General features: G+C 36.3%; 1 protein-coding gene across 2 annotated transcripts in view; it reads left to right on the top strand.

The window, feature by feature from the left end:
• LOC138823001 (A disintegrin and metallopeptidase domain 3-like) overlaps positions 1–19,253 on the top strand; it is a 76,143-nt gene that overhangs the window by 21,043 nt on the left and 35,847 nt on the right. For both annotated transcript variants that reach the window (XM_070015945.1, XM_070015944.1), the window contains exons 5-10: positions 6,285–6,361; positions 7,824–8,001; positions 14,289–14,354; positions 15,501–15,572; positions 15,733–15,899; positions 17,023–17,104. In XM_070015945.1, coding sequence (XP_069872046.1) covers positions 6,285–6,361; positions 7,824–8,001; positions 14,289–14,354; positions 15,501–15,572; positions 15,733–15,899; positions 17,023–17,104 — 642 coding nt within the window. The remainder of the gene's footprint in view (positions 1–6,284; positions 6,362–7,823; positions 8,002–14,288; positions 14,355–15,500; positions 15,573–15,732; positions 15,900–17,022; positions 17,105–19,253) is intronic.

Raw genomic sequence — 19,253 nt, 5'->3', positions numbered from 1 at the left:
ATGTAGAGAAAGTGGTTTACAAGCAAGTGCACCTAGAGTCCATAGTGACACGCAATTTACCAGGTCTCTAGGTGTTGATTGTGTGTTAGCAAATGGCTTTGTTGTTCCAACATAGGTTAACTAGGTCCTGGTCTTGTATCAGTACTACTGCTTGATACTCATAGAAAAAAAAAAAACCTCATAAAAATCTTTAAATTGTAGCCAACTTGATTGCATATAACATTTTAAATAAGATTTATCTTTCATAACCTTTTACAACTTCCACTAACTTTTACAGCCTGCTTGAGCCTTTAGGTTGTTCTTTACTGATTTTGTCTTCATTTTATAATAGTCTAGTCATCCTATTTTTTAAAACTCTATGAGTTTAGTCAAATTAATCAATCCAATATCCACTATAGATCTCATTCTTGAGTTGGATTGATATAGATAGGTATATACATACACATAACACACACACACATATATATATACATATACATATAACTGAAGATAAAATAGTGAGTTATCCTTATACCTACATACTACCACCCTGAGTACATATTTTCATTTTTTCAAGTGGTTTATAGAAATTAATTTAGGTAAAAATTTTAAAAAATGTTTATAATTTTCTATCCCTGAACAGCCAACTATCTGCAATAAAACACATTACTTTCACCCTCATTTCTTGATTTCAACTTCAATTGTTCCCTATCTATAAGTAATTATACAAAGGAGGTACCATTTAACAAAGGAGTTTATGAATACAATGCATCTTGATCTGTGTCACCCTTCAACAGAACTTATTTCTATTTCTTTATTTAGTTGTTTATTCCTCATGATGGAGATCACACGCATTTTTATACAAAATTATGTTTATATTTTATTTCTGTTTCTAATATTTTATTTTTTTAACCTTCTTTGTAAAAATGTACCTTCATAGTGTTTTTAAAAATTCTTTTACCTATCGGTATCTCTTAGTTTGGTTTGAATATTTCTTTCACTCTCACTTTCTGTGTGTGTGTGTGTGTGTGTTTGTGTGTGTGTGTGTGTGTGTGTGTGTGTGTGTGTTTGTGTGTGTGTGTGTGTGTGTGTGTGTGTGTGAGTCCTGGGGCTTGAACTCAGTGCATTGGCACTATCCCTGAGCTTTTTGCTCAAGGCTAGTTAGTGCTCTACTACTTGAGCCACTTCTCCACTTCCGGATTTTTTTATGCTTAATTGGGAATAAGAATCTCACAGACTTTTGGGCTGGCTTTGAATCATGATCCTCAAATCTCAGCCTCCTTAGCAGCTAGGATCCAATATTTTGCGTAAAATTCAGAGTAATAGGGTATTGTAAGTAATTACATGTATGTATTATAAAACCTAGGTCAAAATGCTGAGGAAATTATAATTATCAAAATCTTTTAAAATACTACATATAAATAAAAATAAGAACATAAAATGTTCAAAAAAGTCAGAAGTAGGCAGGAGAAGAAAAACAAAGGAATTATAAACAAAGTAAAACAGACAAAAATAACACTATTGTTGTGATACAAAAAAGCCCTAACATATCAAGATTGTTTTATTAATATTTCATCCTGAAACTGTACTAGATTTGTTTCTAACTCTATTATTTGCAGAGTGATATCTTTAATATTGTTTTCTACATGTAAAAGCTTCAATTTGGATGTTGTTTTGGAATGTCTTTTTCTTGCTTAGTTCCTTTGGGTAAGATTTCCAGGCCTATATTGAACAGTCAAAATAGTAAGAGTGTATATATATATATGTGTATATATATATACACATATATATATACATACATACATATATATGTGTGTGTGTGTGTGTGTGTGTTTAAAAAATTGTCAAGGTAATGTACAGAGGGGTTACAGTTACATAAGAAAGGTAGTGAGTACATTTCTTGTCAAACTTGTTACCCCTTCCCTCCTTTATCTCCCTCTTTCCCTTTACTGTCTTGTGTTATGCTGTTGCATTGGTTCCACCTTTGTCCTTTGTCTCATCAATAAATGCATTTTAAAATCCCTATATAGGCCAATTTTATTTAATCAATCATCTTAAATAATAAAACACCCTTGAACGTGCTATCCCAAACAAAACTTAGGACCTAGACAATAATCTACACCTAACCATATGGTCCTTTCCCTTCATCACATCTAATCACAATTCAAGCAGCCTCTATCCCAAACTCCATAGTCATAACTAACTGCAGAACTAGTAACTCAAATGTAAGAAATAAATAAATGTGAAACAATAATTTGATGGCCATTTAAATTCACTGCTCTTGAATCAAACAAAAATATTATAAATTAATCCTAAGCTTTTCTCCATATATAGACAAGACAACATAAAAACATTTTTAAATTTTAAATCTAGTATAAGCAAGAAGTATTTAAATTTCCCTACAAGGTAGAATATTTAATGATAGCCAATAAAGATTCTATAATATATAGGTTTCTCAAGAAGTTTTAATATCTATGTTTTAAGAGACACACAAGATAGAAAAGTAACAGAATGCAAAGAAAGGATGAAATGAAATTCATCTCTGTAATATCACTCAAATGATTTGGAAAACAACTTTCAGACATTTTTAGTATGTCAATTTTTACATTCTTTCATTTTATGAATTCTGAACCTCCATTTAAAAATGAAACAGTAGTTGGGTGCTGGTGGCTCACACCTGTAATGCTAGCTACTCATGAGGCTGAGATCTGAGGATCGTGGTCAGGAGCCAACCTGGGCAGGAAATTCTGTGAAACTCTTCAACCACCAAGGAAGCCAGAAGTGGAGCTGTGGTTCAAAGTGGTAGGATGCTAGCCTTGAGTGAAAAAGCTCAGGGACAGTGCCCAGGACCTGTGTTCAAGCTCCATGAACAGTAAAACAAAAATCTGGAATACTGGATTTGGGGAACATGCTGAGTTGTTATATGTATTTTTCTAGTTTAGGATAAATCTAGATTTATTGCTAAGAAAATGCTTCTTCAATTAAGAAGAGTTTTCAAACAAAAGTTTCTGTGATCACTTTTAAACCAGTGTCAACTGCTTTCAAACTTTTGGTTAGGATGTCTTCTAGTATCATGAATCATTTTACAAAAAGAAAATGTTCAGACTTAAAACAGAAATATAACAAGTTCTTCCTCTGAGTTTCCCAACATTTCCTTTTCCAAAATATGTTATAATTAAATGAACTAAATGTATTTCATTAACACAGGCAAATAATCCAAAATGCCAAGCCACTTGACTAAGACAGCATCTCATTCGTGACTATATAATGCTGAGACTTTCAGGAGAATTGGCATTCCCAGCATACACTTCTGCCTCCTCATTTAACTCACTTGTGCATGTAATTTGATGCTAAGATGATAAGGAGTTAGATATTTTAACTCTAATGTTGCTGGATTGCACCAAACACAGTGTTTCTCCTGGTTTGAGGGTGTGAATGAGACTCATCCTAGTGATTCCTTTCCTAAGAAGCTCTTCCTTGGGTTCTGTCAGGCACTGCCTCAGTGAGTGATCTTCTCTATGGCCTTTTCTTCCTGTTGGAGTCAGTTACACAAAAGCTGCCTGAACTTCCAACAGTTTAGCAGTTTTCTGGGCCAATATTTTGGTGAGTTGACCCATTCCCTCCCTCCTCATTGGTCCTGTCCACAGTCTTGAATTTTTCTCTGGAATTTTTGTCTGGAATGCAGTGGTGGTGTCTGAGGTGGACAGTCTCGGATTCTCCTGGGCCCAAGTCTGTCCAAGTGTCTGTTGGCAGTATAGACCTGCATGTAAAACATGGGAAATGCTGTATAAGTTCATGTAGCTCAGTGTCTGCTTGATCCCATTGCCACACTGCATTTCCCTTTTCAAGATTTCTAAGGAAGTGACTAAGTTTGTGTTTTTAAGAGGTAGAAAGAGGCTGCAATTTGTCAAGAAGGTTCTTTCCTAGCTGCGGCTGATTTCTGGATAGGCTCTGGAGGACAGAAAACTTCTAAATCTAATAAATACGGTCTCCACACCCTGGGTAGCAGAATGTCAGGCACACAGAAACTGACTCAGGACTCCTGACAAAAGATCCTGCTTTCCTCAAAATCCTTGTGTCGCATGACTCTAAAAGTCCCCATTTGTTACTTCTGCCACCACCAGTACAGTGGGAGTCGTGTTTTTTCTTTTCTATCAGAACTGTAAATCAGTATATCACATAGCCCAGGCTTGTCTGGAACTTTCTATGTAGCTCAGGCTGGTCTGGAACTGGTGATTCCCCTGCTCCAGCCCAAATGTGTGGCTTATTATTGATCATGAAGGAAAAGCCTTCACTTCCTTGCTGAGGTAATGTTGTGTGACTATTCACATTTCTTTTCAGAGTTTTCAGATTTCCACAATATCTTCACTCCTTCCAGGCCCCATATTCTCCCACTAACAGCACACCCCAAGTAGGCCAGCAGCACTGTGCCAGCTAAGCCCTGATGCCCTCCCCATCAGGGCAAACTAATTGCAGACAGGAAGAAGAGAATATTTATTTGTGGTTTTATGTTTTTCTAACTTCTTTCCTAGAATGTAGGTTAGCTTTAATAGTGGTGTCTAATGTATATTACATTCTAATTTCTTTTGAAGAAGTTTTTGGTTTTTTTTGGGTTGAAATGTTGCTGGATATGTACGCCTATAGGGTGTGGGCTTTCTACTCTAGCATTTTGATGGCCAGAACTTCAGCTACTATAATCTCTTTGACTATTATTTCTCTTCTCTTGCAGAGTTTATGATAAAAGTTTGGAATCTTTTGTCTCAGGCTACATGGATTTTTTTTCAGCTCATTTTCCTCTTTTATACTCTGAGTACATTTTATTGATCTCTTTTCATTTTGCAGTGATCTTTTTCTTCTGTCAGCTGCCCTCTACAATATAGATCATCCTAAATTCTTTTTTCTTTTTTTTGGTTTGTTTAGTTATATTTTTCAGTTCCAATGACAAGTTAGCTTTCTTAACATTTGCAATATAATTGGAGTTGAGTTTCATTCTAAGTGGCTCATATGTAGTTATTTTCTACGTGGTTCAAATGTAGGTATTTTTTGGGGGGGCGGGGGTCCGGTCGTGGGGCCTGAACTCTGGGCCTGGGCGCTGTCCCTCAGCTCTTCAGCTCAAGGCTAGTGCTCTACTACTTGAGCCACAACACCACTTCTGGCTTTTTTCTTCTTGCTTATGGGATGCTGAGGAATCGAACCTAGGGCCTCAGGCATGCAAGGCAAGCACTCTACCACTGAGCCAACTTCCCAGTCCCTATATGTAGGTATTTGTGGATTGGATCAGGGCTTCAAGTATTGAATTTGGGTTGCTGGTAAATGGTTTGGGACCTTCTTTGTCTTCAGCTCCTTTGTGAAGGACTTGTAGCAATAAATGCTGATAAAAATTCTGGAGTTGAAGGTGCTGCTATTGTTGCTCAGCACAAAGCAGGGAATAGATCTCCCTGCTTGGAGATAGTCCTGATGGCATGTTGGTACTGTGTGTGGACAGAAATGTGATTGCCTAACTAGGCTCTACTGATTGCCACTAGAAGTAGATCTAGCTTGCCATTCTCCTTGGGTAGAGGTCTACTTTTTTATTTATGTTAATTGTGAAAATACTGTACAGAGGGGTTACAGTTACATGAGCAAGGTAATGAGCACATTTCCTATCGAGCATTTGTTGCCTCCTCCTTTGTTTTCCCCTGCCATCCCTTTCCTCCCACTAATTTTTTTAAAGTTAAATGACTACTGATTCCTGTGATTAGTCTAAGAGCTAACAACATATAAACAAATTTATAAGAAAGAATATGATGACACTTAAGTTTTCAGAGCATAGAGCCAAGAAGAAAACAGAACTGAATCTCAAGATTACTAGAATTTAAAACAAATAGAAAGAGCAATTCACTGAGAATATTAAAGTCGAAATTGGTAGGATTGATGAAGAGGAAAGTTTGAGCTACACATGCTCAGTGATGTCTCAGGTGAGATACTGGAAGTCAATTAGGGTGAAGAAATATCAGTTTAGCTACTTTTGGATGATCCAGAAAAAAAATTGAATGAAGTGTTCATAGTTGCTTACAAACAAGCAGGCACAGGTGATGAGCTTAGAAAAGATGCAGATAATTCAGAACTTTTTGAGGAGAAGAATGGTAATCATGATAATTGAAGATTTAGAAGGAGAATTTGAAAGTAGCAAAAAATTGAAAAGCTGATAAATAATATTAAATTGGCTAAATATAAATGTTGGAAGATATCAAGCAGGTAAAGATAAAACTGAAGACTTCATTTAGAAACCAATTATGAATAAACCTTTCTATGCTCCTTCTTAGGGTCATTGTTTTTATAAAGGACATGTTGCAGAGATTCCAAGATCGGTCGTGACACTAAGCACATGCTCAGGACTCAGGTAATGACATATTATGAAAGTGTGCATTGAAACCTTATGCCAGCCTTTAATTTCTAGAATCTTCTTGAAAGACAGAGTGAGAGAAAGAAATATAGACTTGCTCTACTTGAGCCATGCTTTAAGTTCTGCTTTTTTGTTGGTTATTTTGGAGATGGAATCTTTCATTGGTGAATTGTCAGAACCATATACTGACTTGTGTCTTTCTATGATGTCAGAATTTATTGAATAACAATGAATTCAGAGTCTATGTCAATTTTGTTAGCAATAATTTGTCAGTGAGGTCACCTGATAGCCCTGGGCCTGTTCCTGTACTTGTTTTGATTCCTTGTCTCTTATCCTTTTTTATGGTTTCTTGCCTTTATAGTTTGCAGTCATAAAATTTATACAGAAAAGCCTCCTACTAGTATGAAGTCAATTTACATCCTTTATCCATATCAGAACTACAAAGTTTTCTTTATAAAAAGCAATGTATTGGGCTGGGAAGGTGGCTCAGTGGTAGAGTGCTTGCCTTGCATGCATGAGGCTTGGGTTCAATTCCTCAGCACCACATAAGCAAAAAAAAGAAAAAAGCCGGAAGTGGCGCTGTGGCTCAAGTGGTAGAGCGCTAGCCTTGAGCTGAAGAGCTGAGGGACAGCACCCAGGCCCAGAGTTCAGGCTCCATGACCATACCCAAAAACAAAACGAAACAAAAAAACCCAAAAAAACCCCAATGTATTGTGATTATAAAGGTGACATACAGAGGTGTTACAGTTATATAAGTCAGGTAAAGAGTGTATTTCCTTTTGGACAATGTCACCCATCTCTCTCCCCACACAGACTCTTCTTAAATGCTGTGTACATGCATGTGTGGGATATAATGGTGAAGCCCGTTTAAACAAGTAACACACCTTTAACCAAAATGACTATGAGGGAGACAAAACCAGAGACTATCTAGGATGTGGGCACTTGTGGGAGAGGAGAGGATGAATGGACAGTTTGAAGGAGTTTGAATATGGTCAAAATTCTTTATATCCATTTGTGAAAATAGAACGAGAGGTTATTGAGATTACATTCATATATATGACCATTTTTTGTTGGTACTGGGATTTGAGACAGGTTTGCGTGGTTTGTTTTCTCAGCTGGTGCTCTACTACTTGAGCTACACCCCCAGCCTGAAGGAAGGTTATTGAGAGTGGTCTGGAGAGTGTGGAGAGGGAAGGAGGAAAAGTAGTAGAGCAGGTGAATTTGATCAAGGGACATCATGTGCATATCTCAAAATGAATCCCCCTTGTACAAATAAAAAGTGATGCTAGTAAAAATTAAAATTGAGTTTGACAATTAATACAAAAAATAGAATAATTCTTAGAAGATCACAAAGACTACTATACAATTTGTATAAAGAGGTTTTTTTTATAGTATTGATTTATGTTTCTCATGGGAAACTATACTAATTGAAATTCTATTTCTTTTTCTGAATATTTAGGGGATTACTGCAATTAGAGAATGTCAGCTATGGGATCGAGCCATTGGAACAATCAGCTACATATGAACATATGCTCTATGAACTAAAGGATAATAAAATTGATTATTTCCCTTTAAAAGAAAATTATTCTAAGCTCCAACATGTAGATCAGCCCTACCGGGTTCTTGTGAAGCCAGAAGTGAGTAATCACCTTTGTGATCTTCATTATCTATGTTATGTTTGGAAAGTTAAACACGTTGAAATGTTCCTATTGGATATATTTGGTAAATTTAAATTGATAATATTGTATTAAGAATTTCTAGTCAGGCCGAGTGCCAGTGGCTCACACCTGTAATCCTGGCTACTCAGGAGGCTGATATCTGAGGATCTTAGTTTAAAGCCAGCCCTGGCAGGAAAGTTCGTGAGACTCCAATAAACCATCAGAAAACCAGAAGTCTGGCTGTGGCTCAAGTGGTAGAACACTAGTCTTGTGCTGAAGAGCTGAGGGACATCTGCCCAGGCCCAGAGTTCAAGCCCCATCACTGACAAAATAAAAAAAGAATTTCTAGGCAAGTGCAGTGGCCCAAGCTAGCTCCTCAGAGGTTGCAATCTGAGGATAATGGCTTAGAGACAGTGGGGCAGACAAATCCAGGATACTTTTATGTGCAATTAATGAACAAAAGGCCAGAAATGAAAGAATGGCTCAAGTGGTAGAACACCAGCTATGATTGGAAAAGTAAATTAAGAGTGTAAGGGTCTGAGGTTGGTACCAGTGTACTCTCTCTCTCTCTCTCTCTCTCTCTCTCTCTCTCTTACACACACACACACACACACACACACACACACACATACACACACACATACACACACACAAATAAATAAATAAATAAATTATATTGGATAATCTTTGATTGAAAGTACTATTATAGTTGTAGGTGGGTATCTCAGGCCTTTAATCCTAGATACTCAGGAGGCTGAGAGCCAAGGACTCTTTGTTTTTTTAATTAATTAATTAATTTTTTTTTTTTGGGTCCGGTTGTGGGGCCTGAATTCTGGGCCTGGGTGCTATCCTTCAGCTCTTCAGCTCAAGGTTAGCACTCTACCACTTGAGCCATAGCGCCACTTCTGGCTTTTTTTTCTGCTTATGTGGTGCTGAGGAATCATACCCAGGCCTCATGCATGTAAGGCAAGCACTCTACCACTGAGCCACCTTCCCACCCCCTGAGGACTCTTGTTTAAAGCCAGCCTGGGCAGAAAGTTCATGAGATTCTTATCTCCAATTAACCATCAAAAAGCTGAAAGTGGAACTGTGGCTCAAGTGATAGATCACTAGCCATGCCCCAAAAGGCTGAGGGATAGCACCCAGGCCCCGAGGTCAAGCCCTAGGACCTGAACAAAAAATACTATTTATTCAGATAATACTTTGAGAATCATAGATACAAATATGCCCAATTTAATAACAAAGTTTTCACAATATTTTCCTAATTGCGAATATTTTAGTGTACAGAGACACAATTGCTTTTTTGCTATATTTGTATACTACTCCTATGCTAAATTTACTTATTACTTTGTAAACATTTTCTTTACCAATGCATTTTCTTTGTGAAATAAAGTATGATTTTTGATTCAGAGTTAGAAGTAGAAAAAAAGCAAGATAATCACTAAAAATCATATTGCCTAAAGCTATCACTCAGAATTGTGGTGTATTTACTCTAATTGTTTCAGTACTGTAAACTATAGTGTAGATTACAAATATACAGACTCTGTGAACATAAATGATCTAACTACATAATGTTTAATGAAACTTCCTTTTTCAGTGGAGATGTGGCTCAAGTGGTAGAGCACCAGCCCTTAGGGAAAAAGCTAAGTGAGAGAGCATGAGTTCAAGATCCAATACTGTCACCCCCCCCACATACACACACAAATAAAAGAGATGAAACTTCTATTTTTCTGTTAGGAAACTATGCATACTTTTACTTAATGTTTTACTTATTTTGAAAGTAAATAATTTGATTATTACATGTATTAAAATATAAGAAAAATGAGTATGTAGTCCTAAATGCTGTTGTGGCATGAATTGCAATTATGTTTTGACACTCTTTCTGACATATTAAAAAGTGTATATGCTTACACTTAAATGTATTTTATAAAACTGTGGTCTATTTTGCATAGTTACATTTTTCTTTTCATCAATACCTGAACTTTGTGAATGTCCTGGTTTTTTAAAAACTCAAACTGTTCTTATACACAATTGCATCTAAACATACATGTTATACTAAGTTCTCCCCTTAAAATGTTTGAATAATTTTACATTTGATCATAAGTGGTTAAATAAGTGGATTTTTATTCATACTTTGTCATTATTATGGAATTTCATTATGGAGAAATAAAACAACATTGAGTGAAACGTAGCAACATATGAACAAAGCAAAGCCAAACAAATAAAATAACCAAAGTCACGAAAGTAAAAAGGTGATACTAGGGCAATAGAACAGGGAGGATAAAAAAGAGCAATAGAGGGGCTGGGAAGGTGGCTCAGTGGAAGAGCGCTTGCCTTGCATGCCTGTGGCCCTGGGTTTGATTCCCCAACACCACATAAGCAAAAAGGAAAAAGCTGGAAGTAGCGCTGTGGCTCAAGTGATAGAGCGCTAGCCTTGAGCTGAAGAGCTGAGGGACAGCGCCCAGGCCCAGAGTTCAGGCCCCACGACCGGACCAAAAAAAAAAAAAAAAAAAAAAAAATCAGTGTTAAAGTTTGATGTTCCAAAGAAAATAGAGGACAAGACAATAGGTGACTCTTGATACGTTTAGAGACATTTAAGAAAATATTTCACTCGCCAAATGAGAATAGCGTGCTGTTAATGATAAAATTCAGCAGACTCATGATAGTTGTAAATATAAAAAAAGTAATGAAACTTAAAATTAAATGGGAGGGTTAAAAGATAAAATTCCAAAGCCAAACAAGAAAGTAAGGAATAAACAAAAATGACTTGGGAAATAAGGGAAACTTGACAAATAGGAAAATTAAGTCACATAATATAGATAAAACAAAAGGAATTCCACTAAGAACTAACAACCAAACTAGGTGCCATGGACTCAAGCCAGCAATCCTAACTACTCAGAAGGGTGAAATCTGGTTTGAAGTAAGCCAGGGCAGAAATATTCTCAAATCTTTCCCCAATTAACTAACAATATTAGATTGAAATGCAATTCAAATGGTAGAGCTCCAGCCATGAGTCAATAAGACAAACATAAGTGCTGAGTTCAAAACCAAGTACTAGCATGCATGAGTGTGTGTGCACATGTGCACATATATGTTCAGGGAAGAATTAACAGAAAAATTGAGTTATAACATCAAATAAAAATAACCCAAGAAAAATTCTTAGCATTATTTAAAGTAAGTTTTCAGACTGAAGTAAAAAAAAAATCTGACTTTTCATGCATACCCAAACTGCAAAATGGCACCAAAATTCAGAACAGCAGTAACAAAAGTTGCAAGGCAGTGTGACAATTATTTTAAATTAAGCAAGTACCTAAAATATGGTCTTGAATCTTCCTGTCTCTGGCAGTTGAGGCTTCTCTGCAGATATGAAGTTAGCTAGTCTCTATGGTCGTATGAGCCAATTACTAATATTTTTTTCCCATAGAATAAAAGGAAAAATTCTTTCTGCAACTTCTGTGGAGAACTGGCTGGAAGTATGGTAAACAGAAATAAAACTCCAAAATACTAAAACTGTCATAAAAGAGTACAAAATCTTTCTTCCTTTCTTCCCTTTTCCCCTTCTTCCCTTCATCCTTCCCTTCATCCTTCCCTCCTTCCTTCCCTTCTTCCTTTCCTTCTTCCTTCCCTTCTTCCTTTCTCTCTTCCTTCCTCTCTTCCTCCCTCCCTCCCTCCCTCCCTCCCTCCCTCTCTCCCTCCCTCCCTCCCTTCCTCCCTCCCTCCCTTCCTCCCTTCCTTCCTTCCTTCCTTCCTTCCTTCCTTCCTTCCTTCCTTCCTTCCTTCCTTCCTTTCTTTCTTTCTTTCTTTCTTTCTTTCTTTCTTTCTTTCTTTCTTTCTTTCTTTCTTTCTTTCTTTCTTTCTTTCTGTCTCTCTCTCTCCTTCTCTCTCTCTCTCTTTCTCTCTTTCTCCTTCTTTCTTTCCTAGTCTTGGGGCTTAAACTCAGGGCCTGGATGCTGTTACTGAGCTTCTTTTGCTCAAGGCTAGCATTTTCCCTCTTGAGCCACAGTGCTGCTTGTGGTCTTTTCTGAGTAGTTTATTGGAGATAAGAGTCACAGAATTTTCCATCCCAGTCTGGCTTTGAACTGTGAACCTCAGTTCTCAGCCTACAGAGTATGACCAGTCAGCGCCCAGCCAAAAATATTTTAACATATTAAAAACAAATGTTTCTTGAAATAAAAATACTTAAGAAATGAAAAAAAATCAATGAAACTGATTTAAATTGGCAACATAAAGATATAATGTTATTAGTATATTCCATTTTAAAAGTAATGCTTCACTCTGTATAGGCTTCTCAGCCTCTAAGAAAGTCACTCACAAAAATAGAAAACTTTTCAAAATGAAATGCATTTAAAACAAATTCTGTCTTTGGCTTCCTTACGGGATATAAAATATTCTACTTTAGTTGTTTTATCTACTGAAGTTTCTAAGAATGGTATTTTTGGCGTTTTTTTCCCAAGAAATCTTAGACAATAAACAATATCTTCTGGGCTTTGTGGCAATATTACTTAAATTAATACAATAAGACAGGAATTAGACCACATCATTTAACAGATGTATATAAAAACCACAGAAAAGTCACTTCACAAAACGTCACAGATATTCATGTTTTTTTTCATTCTGACGTTGTAGAAGAAAAGCAACATAAGCAAAATGTAAATAAATGGGCTTGTTATATTGTAATGAAATTTATTTACAAAACATAGAACTATAGACCAGAACAGAGAAATCAAATGGAAATGGAAGGACCAAGCATTGATGTCTCATATCTGTAATCCTAGCTACTTAGGTGGCAGCGATCTAGAGGATGGTGGTTTGATGCCAGCCTGGACAGAAAAATCCACTAGACCCCATCTCCAAAATAATCAGCAAGAGACAGGGCTGAAGGCCTGGCTCTAGCGATAGAATATCTTTGGAGCAAGCAAGCCAAACATGTGTGTGGCTCTGACTTCAAACTCCAATATTCAAAATAAAAAGAAAGAAAGAATGCTTCTAAATGCATTCTATGAAGCCTGCATTACCGATACCAAAACCACATAAAGACACATCAAAATATAAATAAATTTAAACAAACCTATAGATTAATATTTTAAAGGTGTTATGACAGAAATCACAGTCTTATTCTTGATAACCACAAAAAATAACTAGAAATTAACTTACCAAGACCTATTAAGGATTTCTATGGAGAAAAAATAACAACAAAACAACAAATATGAAGAAATTGAAGAAGTCACTGACAGATGTAAAGAGCTCCCACATTCACACGCCTGATGAGCAGAATAATGATCCGGTTTAAACCCTAGGAGGCTCATTTGTCTCATTCATATTCCTGTAGAAACTCACAATTGCAATAATCTTTAGGTATTTAACCAGGAAAAATGAAACATTGCTGCACACAGACTTGTAAATGGATATTCAGTGCAACTTTATTTACAATCGCTAAAATGTATAAAAACAAAAACGAACAAGCTAATGCATAAACAAAATGTATAAAATGACACACAATTTACCAAAAAGTTAGGAACTACTAACAATCACAATAGGGCAGGATGCTGAATGGGAGAAAATCCTGTCGGCTATTGACATGTTATCTTCTGGAAGGAAATGGCTACATGAATGTATATTTTAGCTGCCAATCCATAAAATGGATTCTTTTGTAAGTCAAGAGCTCAACAAAGTCACTATAATCAAGAAAAATACAAAAGCAATGAAAAAATGCAGGCAATATTTAGAAGAAAATTGAGGTAAGTTTTTTTCACCTTGAAGCTTGGCTACAAAATGCTTTAAGAGGAAAGACAGATAGATTCTTACCTAATTTCAGTGTCTTGTTTGCATTTTAAATGTAATTAAAATATAAAATATTTCTGATTTGTTCCTGTCATTTATATTTAAACATATATTGCCTCACATTCTCACCCAGCTTTCTTGTTAAAGACAGCCCTGGTTTCTGTTGGTGATTTTGGAGACATTTCTGCCCATGCTGGTTTTGAACCTCACCTCTCCAGGGCTCAGCCTCCCAAGTGGCTCACTTTGCGTCCTGAGCCACTGTTGCCCAGCCCATTTTCTTCTTTTCTTATTTTATATCTCTCTATATTTATATCGGAATCTGCAATCTCCATGTACATGTATGTATACAATATAAACATATCTAATATATATAGATATTGATATATAAATCTCTGTGAGTATATGGAATGTATTAATATGTACTTAACACATGGTAACTACAATGTAAAATCTGTTTCATTTAATTCATGTCCACTGTTTTGCAGAAAAATTTAGATGTTATACTATTGAAGAGAACACTGAAAATAAAAGTCGTCATGGGCCAAGCATTGGTAAGGCATTGTTGATTTATTTCCTAATACCTTTGTTTGATATTAAAATTTGAAGAAATATGACATTTCTATTGTATTCGTGTGGGGTTGCAAGTCTTTGTGACAAGAGTGTGCGTGCATTCGCTAGCTTTCCAATAAAGACTCCCAATTCTACCTCTCAAAATGTGGTTTCTCTGTTTTCTCACTGTAAAACAGTTCAGGGACAGATCTTAGACAAAACTGAGTGAGACTTATCTCTACCAGGAAGCCAGGTGTGGTGGTATGCATATGTGGTCCAGCTGAGTGGGATGTACAGGTGGGAGAATCACAGTTCAGACTTCTCTAAGCAAAAAAAATTTTTTGGGGGGGGTCTGGTTGTGGGGCCTGAACTCTGGGCCTGGTCACTGTCCCTCAGCTTTTCAGCTCAAGGCTACCACTCTACCACTTGAACCACAGCGCCACTTCTGGCTTTTTTTCTTTTTGCTTATGTGGTGCTGGGGAATCGAACCCAGGGCCTTATGCATGCAAGGCAAGCGCTCTACCACTGACCCACCTTCCCAGCCCCTCTAAGCAAAAATGTGAGAGACTGATTATCTGAAAGGAATAACTAATGAGACGTACAAGTTTTCATGTCGAAAAAGAACTTTACAACTTTGGTGGGAGCGGGGGTGGGAGGGATGGGTGGGAAGGTGGGGGGGGGGTGGGAAGGGATGTGAAGGGTAAACAAAGGAGGAGTCTACAATGCTTGATAAGAAATGTACTCATTATCTTGCCCATGTAATTGTAACCCCTCTGTACAGTATTTTCACAATAAAAAATTAAAAAAAATAACTACCATCCAAAACAAAGACAAATGAGAGAAAAAGCTGGGTGCTGGTGGCTCACACCTATAATCCTAGCTAGTCAGAAGGCTGAGAGCTGTAGAATTATGGTTGGAAGCTAGCCCAAGCAAACAAATCTGTGAGATTCCATCTTCAAAATAACCAGCAAAAGCCAGGTTGCAGGTGTGGCTGAAGTGGTAGAGTGCCAACCATATGGCCAAACCTGCCGAGCAAGCTCTCAAAGCTTTGAGTTCAGACCCTGCTACTGGAAAAAAAATTGAATGAAAAATAATATAGTTTTTCTGTCACTTAGACTAGTGATTAAGAAAACACATTTGTCTTTCAGTATGATTATATGGGCTCTGAGATGGGAATCACAATCCAGAAGGTTGTCTATGTCTTTGCTCTCCTTAACACTGTAAGTATTTAGGATTCATATTTAGATAACGAATTCACATTGTTTGACTGAATAGTGTTTGCATTTCTATATCAAGTGTGTTCCTACTATTTACTCTGAAGAATGGGTTCCTTGGTGAACTTGTGAGAGTTACGTGGCTCACAGTATCTTGTCTTTTCAGATGTACTCTCAGGTGAATGTGACTGTCCTGCTATCAACTTTGGAGGTCTGGACAGATCAGAATATGATTTCAACAGATGGGGATGCCAATGAAATACTCCAAAGGTTTCTGTTATGGCAACAAAGCATGCCATTCCAGAGGTTTGATGATGTGACATTCTTACTACTGTGAGCACTGATTCATCTAGTTGTATATATTATTTGTCCAAATCATGTACAGTATAAGACATTTTGAAAATATCAGAATAAATATTGTCCTGGCAAAATGCAATACATAAAATTCAGGTAACTAGGTAACAGAATGACAGTAGGCTGTTCTTCCTATACTAGATCAGTCACGTAAGAACTTTTAAAAATAACTATTTTTATTGTAACATAAGATTTTTTTAAGCTGGTAAGGAAAGCATTGGGTTCATATCATTGTAAGGGAGGGGGTCTTCTCAAAGGTAAATAGCCAAAACATCATCTTAACATTCCATAAAATGAAAATTATTCCACAGAAAGCAAAGGGTGCCCATAGCAGTTGATTATCATATAACAAGGCATACAAATGATGGTCAGCTGGAGGGGAGGGGGCCACTTTTCTTTCCCTATGCTTTCCTTGTAGTATTCCTATGCTACCTACGATGCCTTTATCTAGTTACTTGTTCAGTGTCTTTCAAGAGTCTTTATGTAGTAAGTTTTTGCTTTAATCCTTTGATTACATGTGAATAGTGAACATAAAATTAGAAATACCCTAAATAATATGGGATATAAGTACATCTACTGTTTTCTCCTGTGGAATCTCAGGTCAGGATTAAAAAACAAAATGAATGAGCTACAAGGAGTGAGTTCACCAGCTGCAGGCAATCTCTGCTTGTACTGTGCATCATCAATGCTCTTCCTCCTTTCTTCTCACACTTCTCCAGCACTATGTCAAAATTGTGGTTTGAGGATTTGCTCACTACTTGGAAGTCTTACCAATAAGCAACATTGGTTTCTTGATTTTAGAATTACATTCGTCCACTGGTGTCAAGAATGAAGAATGTTTTGGGAAGGATTAAGTAGTGCTAGGTTTGGGGATGAGTACCAGATAAAATCTAACAGCTTTTAGAATTATGATCATATGATCTATGAAAGAAAACCCAACTGTTGATTTTTAAAATTATTTAGGAAATGATTGACAGGATGAGAAATGATTTATAACATGTAACATTGATATTTAGAAGAAGGTAGATATTTATTGTAAAAGGGCATTAAGTTATCAATCTTTTGAAATACATGTATTCACAAGAGAAATTTTATTATGTAGTTTTAAGGACTCTTCTGACTATGTGGGAGCAGCTTATCATGGACTGGTCTGCAACCCAAAGTTTGCAGCAGGAATTGCACTGGTGAGTGTTTAATTCTCAAATCTATAAACAGAAGATTTAGACACTCCAGTAGTTAAAAATAAATATGATGTGACTATCATACTGTCTTGAAAAATAATTATAAGATGACTCTTTTAAGGATTTGAGAGGTTATTGTTAGAGGAAACACATAAATTCTATTCTTAACCATTTGTGTACATGTCAGTGGTATTAAATATATACATATACACTTAATATAAATCTTTTTTTCTGTTTGTTTTGATTTTGTCGGTTGTGAGTCCTGAACTCTGGGCCTGGGCGCTGTCCCTCAGCTCTTCAGCTGAAGGCTAGCACTCTACCACTTGAGCCTCAGCCCTTCTTACAGCTTTTTCTGCTTATGTGGTGCTGAGAAATTGAACTCAGGGCCTCATGCATGCAAGGCAAGGACTCTACCACTGAGCCACCTTCCCAGACCATTAAAATAAATCTTTACAACTTTCTTGTTCCTTTTATAACTGAGGCACTACATAAAGTGAACAACTCTTCTTTGGTCTGATTATTCTACTGTTTCCACCAACTTAACAAGCTTAGATTCGTTATATAAGTAAAATCATACAGCACATGTCTTTCTGCCACTGACTTATTACATGTAATGTAATGTATTTATATTGTAGCATGTGACATGATTTTTTTTTAATGGTTGAATACATTTTGTTGTTGTTGATTTGACCTTTTGCTCAAGGCTGGTGCACTACAAATTTGAGCCACAGCCCCACTTGGAGTTTTTGGTGGTTAATTGAAGGTAAGAGTCTCATGGCTGGCTTCAAACTGTGATCCTCAGATCCCAGCCTCCTGAGTAGAAAGGATTACAGGTGTGGTGTCTGGTTGGTTGAATGATATTTTATTATGATTATATGCTGTATTTTTCTTTGTCCATTCTGTCAGTGGACATTTTGGTCATTGCCATACTTTGGTCATCATGAATCATACTGCAAAGAACATGGAGTAGAAATATCTGTTTGTTATTTGGATATATACCCAGAAGTGATGTTGCTGGATCACATTAGTTCTGTTATTCATATTTTGAGGAATCACCATATTGTTTTCACTAACTTGGAATCCTACCAGCAATTCACACTTTATTTCCACATCCTTACCAAACTTAGTTTCTGACTGTTTTTGCTTAATAGAAGCATCATAATGGATGTGATGTGACAGCTCATGTTTGGATGTGCATTTCTATGATTGTTATTAATGTTAAATATCTTCTTTATACTTATTATCCTTTAGTATATTTTGAGAAATGTCTATTCAAGTCTTTTGCTTATTTTTAAAGTGATTTATTTGATTTTTCTGTTGTTGAGTTAGAGTTGTATATTCTGAGAATGGTTTTCTTTTTTGGCAGTACTGGGGTTTGAACTCAAGACCATAGTCTTACTAGGCAAATGCTTTATCACTAAGTGACACCTACAATATTCAGTTCTGTATATTCTAGATATATCAGACACATGAGTTGCAGACATTTTATCCTTCTTGTAGGTTGCCTTTACTGTTTTGATTATACAAACTGAAGCAGAAAGTTTTGAAATTTGGTGTACTGTCATTTGTGTATTTTTATATTTATTTCTGTGCTTTTGGAGTTGTATATTTAATATCATGGTGGCATCAATGTCACGAACCTCCCTTCTCTTAAATTTTAGGAGTTTTAGAGTTTTGGTTCTTCTGTCTTAAGTCTTTAATTCATTTTCAGTTAATGTTTCAATAGTCTATAAAGTTCTAGCCTGATTTAATGTTTTTTTATGTGTAGGTGTCCATTAGTCTCAAAAGCATTTTTTGAAGGATATACGTTTTTTGCATTGAATGGTATTGAGAATTCTATTATGGGTCATTTGATTATATAAGATTTTATTTCTAGGGTCTCTAGTTTGTTCACTCATCTTTCTTATGACTACTGATTGTTTAGATTGCTATAGATTAGTTTGTACTGTTTTGAAATAAGTGTATGTGGTTCCACTATTTTTTTCTTTTCCAAAATTGTTTTTTTGAGTCCCTTGAGATTACACATGAATTTTTGAACTTTTTTTTTTTTTTACTATTTCTGAAAAAAATGCTATTAGGGCTGTGGCTGAGATTGCAGTGACTTGAGGCTGCTTTGTGTGGAATGAAACATTAGCAGTATGAAGCTTTCCAG

Source organism: Dipodomys merriami, unplaced genomic scaffold, assembly GCF_024711535.1.
Source record: "Dipodomys merriami isolate MVZ:Mamm:240054 unplaced genomic scaffold, mDipMer1.0.p SCAF_12, whole genome shotgun sequence".
Classification (NCBI taxonomy): Eukaryota; Metazoa; Chordata; class Mammalia; order Rodentia; family Heteromyidae; genus Dipodomys; species Dipodomys merriami.
Note: the sequence above shows the minus strand (reverse complement) of the source record. Positions and strands in the feature narration are given on the sequence as shown.